The 6,099-nt window shown below is 46.4% G+C and overlaps 1 protein-coding gene across 4 annotated transcripts in view; it reads right to left on the bottom strand.

Annotated features, from left to right (window-relative positions):
• Positions 1-5,618: 5,618 nt before the first annotated feature.
• Positions 5,619-6,099, bottom strand: part of MEIKIN (meiotic kinetochore factor) — a 28,651-nt gene continuing 28,170 nt past the window's right edge. For 3 of the 4 annotated variants that reach the window (XM_075900367.1, XM_075900369.1, XM_075900371.1), the window contains one exon: positions 5,619-5,966. In XM_075900367.1, the coding sequence (XP_075756482.1) occupies positions 5,914-5,966 (53 nt within the window). In that variant the 3' untranslated portion in view covers positions 5,619-5,913. Of the gene's footprint in view, positions 5,967-5,990 lie in introns of those variants that run through there. The other variant, XM_075900368.1, reaches the window with a different exon arrangement.

The raw sequence follows: 6,099 nt of genomic DNA, 5'->3' as shown, positions 1-6,099 counted from the left end.
ACGGCCTAAAGCCGGGTGTCCCCCTCCCAGAAGCCAGATTCGGCCTGGTGTTACGTATCTGATCACCGTTGGATTGGGTAACCACAAATCAGGCTAGACCAATGTTTAGGGCCAAACCATATATTTTGAACAGTAGAACATACACCAACAACAACAGTGTAAACCCACCCTATCCCAGAAAAAAAGAAGATAGATAAGCCCCGGATACAACAAAGGGGAATATACTTTACAAATCAGAGGCAGATGGCGATTGATGCCTGCGACCTTCTACCCTGTGGCTAGTGTAAAGCCTTAGGGGAGGACAGCAGGGAGTCCCTCGCTGACAGGGAAAGGTAGTCCTGTTGAACAGCCCTCCTGCAGGTGGATCTCTGCCTCCAGTGAGTCGGATAGATTCCCTCTGGGATCGGCGCTTGGTAGCCCTTCGACTTCCAGTCCAATCCAGCGGGCAAGGATGATGGTAACTGAGTTCAAGTCCATGTGGCAGAAGCCAATAATCCTTGAGTGGGGCGTTCCCACACTCGCGAGGCTCTCTCTCCCACACTCGAACAAATCCTTATACCAGAACCCACAAACTAAAATGGATCACCACGGGAGACGAACAGACACTGACAGGACTTGGGACAGCAGACAGTGACTGACAGGCTACAATACAGACGGACAATGGCGAACCCGAACCCTTCTTTGGTCAGGGCTTATAAGCCCTTCAAGGCGGGAAAAGGGTGGTAAGGGTGGTGTGCAGCAAATGGTGCCGTGTGCAGCACTCCAGTAGGGAGGGGTGCACAGTTTCTGAGCGGTGTGCAGCTCATTTTAGTGCCTAGTGCACAGTTTTGGGCTGAGTGCACACAATAGTGTGGGGTGCACCGAGCAGGTGACTCTGTGCACTTAGGTTTTGGCGGGAAAAGGGTAACACAGGGAGAGGAAGGGAAACAAGATGGAATCCTAAAGAGGCTCCATTTTGAACACCATAGCTTTAAATGACTTTTCCCTGGCAACAGCTGTGTGCATGAGATGAACAGGGCACAGTTACTAGAAAGCTGCTGACCATGGCGCACCTACGGAGACACTCCTCAAAGAAGAAATGATCCACAAGCAGATGGACTGCATTCACTTCCTCATGGAGGAGATGTGAGCCGAGTACCTGGACCAGATTGCCAGGTTACAGGAGAGCAGCAGGCCAGACAGGCTGAAACCATGTTAGCCTCCCTGACCACTGTTATAGAGCACCTGGTAGTGTGCATGGAGAAGGCCTCCTCCATGCCTGCTCCAATGATAACCCCTGGTCTCTCCTCCCCCAGCCCTGTGGTTCCCCCTCACAGAGTTCCCAGGGGCCACCAGGGTCCCAGGAGGCAGAAGGCGATCCCCAGCCACATTCCTGAGCCCCCTTCCACCTTTGAGTGCCTAATTCTGTCCTTTCCCAGCATTCTCCTCCCCCCCAATAAAAACTCCTGTTCTTTGCACAATGGTCTCTTTAGTGTGAATACTTACAGGGGTGGGGAATTAAAGTTAAACACAGGGAATACAGGGGCAACTTGTAGGGAGCCATGAGGAAACATCTCAAAACTGTCCTTCAAGACCTCTCTGATTTGCTCTGCCCCATGTATGCTCTCCTTATGACACTGGTGGCCAGCTGCTCAAACTCTGGCTAGGCGCTCTGTTTCAGTCCCCTCCCCCCGTGCCAAGTAAGTTTCTCCCTTGTTTGTCGCACAGATTATGGAGCACACAACAGGTCAACACCACAAAGGGAATGTTGCATTTGCTGAGGTCTAACTGGGTAAGGAAACTCCTAAATCTACCCTTTGAATGTCCAAATTCACATTCCACCACCATGCTGCAGCTGCTTAGCCTGTCATTGAACTCCTTCCTGGGGTCCAGGCTACCCATGTATGGCTTCATCGGCCATGGGAGGAAGGGGTAGGTTGGGTCACCCAGGATCATAAGGGGCACTTCCATCTCTCTGTCATTTTCTTGTCTGGGAAAAAAGTCCTAGTGTGCATCCTTCAGAAGAGGCAGGGAATTCCTAAAGGAGGTGGGAGAGGGGAGGGGGAAACCTGGGAGGAGGGAGCTGGAAGGGGGAAGAAGGAGGGGGAGGAAGTATCAAACTATGGTACAGATGTGGTCTCCTCACCTTAAAAAAGATATTTTGGTCTTGGAAAGGGTTCAGAAAAGGGCAACTAAAAATGATCAGGGGTTTGGAACAGGTTCCATATGAAGAGGGGCTAAAGAGACTGGGACGTTTAAGTTTAGAAAAAAGGAGACAGAGGGGACATGAGTGGTGTGGAGAGGGTGCATAAAGAAAAGTTCTTCTTTAGTTCCCATAATAGAAGGGCTAGAGGACACCACATGAAATTAATGGGTAGCAGGCTTCAAACTAATAAAAGAAAGTTCTCCTTCACAAAGCACATAGTCAACCTGCAGAACTCCTTGCCACAGGAGGCTGTGAAGGTTAGAACTGTAACAGAGTTTAAAGAGAAGTTAGATAATTTCATGGAGGTTGGGTCCATGGAGAACTATTAGCCAGGGGGTAGGAATGGTGTCCCTGGCGAGCTATTAGCCAGGGGGTAGGAATGGTGTCCCTGGCGAGCTATTAGCCAGGGGGTAGGAATGGTGTCCCTGGCCTCTGTTTGTGGAAAGCTGGAGATAGATGGCACAAGACGAATTCGGTCCATCCCCTCCGGGGTACCTGGTGTTGGCCGCTGTTGGCAGACAGGCTACTGGGCTAGATGGACCTTTGGTCTGACCCAGTATGGCCGTTATGTTCTAAGCTCAGGACTCAGGGGCGGGGGTCTCACTGAACCAACTTGATTTTCATGTTGCATGTGGCCTTTGATAGCCAGGCTGGAAGCTATCCTGCCCTAGATGGTTGCTTTCCTGTGCCTAGTGCGGAGATTGTGGACGTTGGAGGCCTCCCCCCAAACCTGGATGCGGTCCACGATGTCCGCACTAAACCAGGCAGGCACCCGCCTCTTGCGGCCCCAGGGAGCCACCAGCCTGGTCCTGGGAAGAGGCGGAGGGCTGGGTAGCAGTGGGTGGCTGGCTCATGCCGTGCCAGGTGCAGGGTCTGTTGGCTGGGTAGTGGCAGGCTTGCACCTGGCATGAGCACCGTAGCCAGACCGTGGCCCTCTAAGGGCTGCGGGGCTAGGAGGGGGACAGAAGAGTTTCCCTGGCTTGGCCCAGAGCCACCGGGGCAAGCTGGGAAGAGCTTGCCTCCAACTAGTTTGAATTAAGTAGCTACACAGCCCTTAATTCGAACTAGGCACTAGTCCTCATAGAATGAGGTTTACCTAGTTCGACTTAAGCGCTCCGCTAGTTTGAATTAAGTTCGAACTAGCGGTTTGCATGTGTAGCGCCTATTAAAGTTAATTCGAACTAACGGCTGTTAGTTCGAATTAACTTTGTAGTGTAGACATACCCTAACTTAGAAATAAAAACATACCAACACTTAAAAGTGGTCCTGTAGCACCTGAGAGATTAACAAAAGAATATAAATAGTATCATGAGGTTTCGTGAGTACAACCCGCTTCTTCAGATGGAGTGGAGCAAGATAATTAATTCCAGTACAAGTTCTTACAGTATTTTAAGAGACACTGATGGTAACACTGCAACAAGCATATGTGAATGTTTTACATTAGCATTTCCAACCTCCTGATTATGTGCACTAAAGAATGCAATCTAGCTAATTATCTTACATTAAATAGGACTGAATTGAATGCACGAGGGGTTGAATGTACCAAACCTGTGTTTAAATATGCAGGGCTAAAAGCCAATCCTGGAGTAAGAGATTCATAAGGGGAAGCTAGTCATATTAAGAATCAATAAGATGTTAAAGAATTAGGCCATATAGGACAACAGGCTAGCCTAGCACAAAAAGGAATCTAATGTTTGTCTAAGGAAATTAAAATTAATTATGCTAAGTTACATAAGTGCTTTGTAGTATAGAAGAGACCACCCTATTAGCATACTTATGACCTCCCAATGTAGGATAAGCATGTCCCTCTTTCTTCCTTGAATATTCTTTCCAGCTTTGTAATATGGTTGCAACTTTGGCTGTGGTTCTTTAAGAAACCTAGGACATACTACTGTAGGCTAGGAATTTCTAAAGGAGCCTAAAGGTAGCTTGCACTAAAATCAAATTAGAAGTCAATGAAATGTGGTTACCTAAGTATCTTTGACTCCTTCAGAATTGATCACCCTTACTTTAATTTTAGGCAAATACTCCTCATTGTCAATACAAAGTGAGCAATACAGAATCTGCAAACCTATTGCAGAATTAGAACATTTCTTGAAACAAAGGTAAAAAACCTAGTTCCTTAGCTTACAAACATGCACGTATTAAAATGTAAGCATGTGAGTAATTTCACAAAAGTCAGAATACAGTATTAATAATCCCGCCTAGTCCATATGATTACTTATACTCTGCATAAAGTTTGCAGGATTGTAGCTCTAGAGCTCTACTCAACTTTGGAAGCCCCAGGGCCCACAATGCTACTCAAGTTGCAGCTCTCGGCATCTGTTAAGTGTGGTATATGCAAATATGTATATGCAAATAACCTCTTTCACACTGATGGACATGAATATTATAAAGGCAAGACTACACAACACGCAGGTCCCCTTTTTAGCAGTTCTGCTGATATTAATAAAATGCAATATTTATCTGATTTCCACCCATGACAGCACTTGTAATCAGCACTTTTTAAAAGAAAATTGTATACCAGTGTTTTGGGTGTTCAGCTTGAAGCCTCAGGTTGTGCGTTTCTTGGAGTGATTTTACTCAGAAAAAGTTTCCAAGCCAGAGCACTCCAACATGTGGCAGGCAGGAAGCTGGGTGAGTCAGGCTGGACACGAGAAGCAAAAAAGGACATGCCTGGGAGCCCAGTCCTGGATTCCCAGCAGGGCCAACATCCCCACGCAGGAGTCCATCGCTCCATGCAGGACAGAGGCAAGGCTGCCTGGCCGTGGCACCGGACCCCAAACGTGACCAGTTTGAGCCAGTCAGCACCTCTCATGCTCTGCCCACAAGGGTAAGCAGCTAGCACTTCCCACAATACCCGGGTGTTCCCAGCACCTCCTTCCTGGAGGCTAGAAACACTGACACTCTGTATCTATCTGTTCCAGCCAGCCCGTCCGCTTGTGTCTTTCAATGCTCACCCCACCTGGGAAATGCCTCGCCGTTGTGGAGCACGTACCCAGTGTTCAAAGGATCCCACCCGCAGACTGCACGTTAAGCCCCATGTAAACCCAAATCACACTGTGGGCCACAAATTAATTGAGTAGCCCCGCACTAGAGCTTCAAAATATGCAAGCCCTTATACCAGTAGCTGTTCCTTAGTCCTACTGATAGATTTCAGTGAGATTTCTTGCGTGAGTAGGGGTTTCCAAGGTCACACTAACCTTTTATTTCTTCTAGACCTTCAGTATGTATATCTGTCCCTGTGGCAAGAGCAGCATGATCATATCCGATGCTGCAGAACAGGACTAAGGTACATGTGCAAGCTGTCCCCTTAGATCACATCAGTCCTAAATTTCTTACTTTCATGAACATTATTCTTAACTACAAAAATGATCAGACGTTAGCACCACTTAACATTTTCATAATTTATAAGTATTAGCAAGTTGGCACATCAGTTCAAATATTTCTATTTAATACAATTTAATCACTCATCCCTCCATGCATATTCTTTCAATTAATTGAATATAGTGCACATAGAGAACACTGACCAAGAGTCAAAGTATTACTTATTTGTACAATTTTTTAAACAAATAATTACAAACTTCAAGATATGCATGAACACTTATTTCAAATTAGATTTGTAGATAATGGAATACACTACACAATGCAAGTTACATTTCTGTGAACCTCCTCTCCTATATTTTGATCATACTCTTCTGCTCATTACAGTGGGACCTTTAATTCTTTCATTTGATTCCATGGTCACTGTAAACCCAGTTTTTGGTACTTGTGATAACATCTGAAAATAATGTAAGGGTAAAAATAATTTAATTGTGTGTCTCTCTCTATAAAATTCTTTGCAAAGCCTGTGGTGTAACTGGTATGTGTAATCAGCAATGGAAGCAGGTATCAGGGCCTTACAAGTCAGCTTC

The sequence above is a fragment of the Pelodiscus sinensis genome, chromosome 17 (assembly GCF_049634645.1).
Source record: "Pelodiscus sinensis isolate JC-2024 chromosome 17, ASM4963464v1, whole genome shotgun sequence".
Lineage (NCBI taxonomy): Eukaryota > Metazoa > Chordata > Testudines > Trionychidae > Pelodiscus > Pelodiscus sinensis.
Note: the sequence above shows the minus strand (reverse complement) of the source record. Positions and strands in the feature narration are given on the sequence as shown.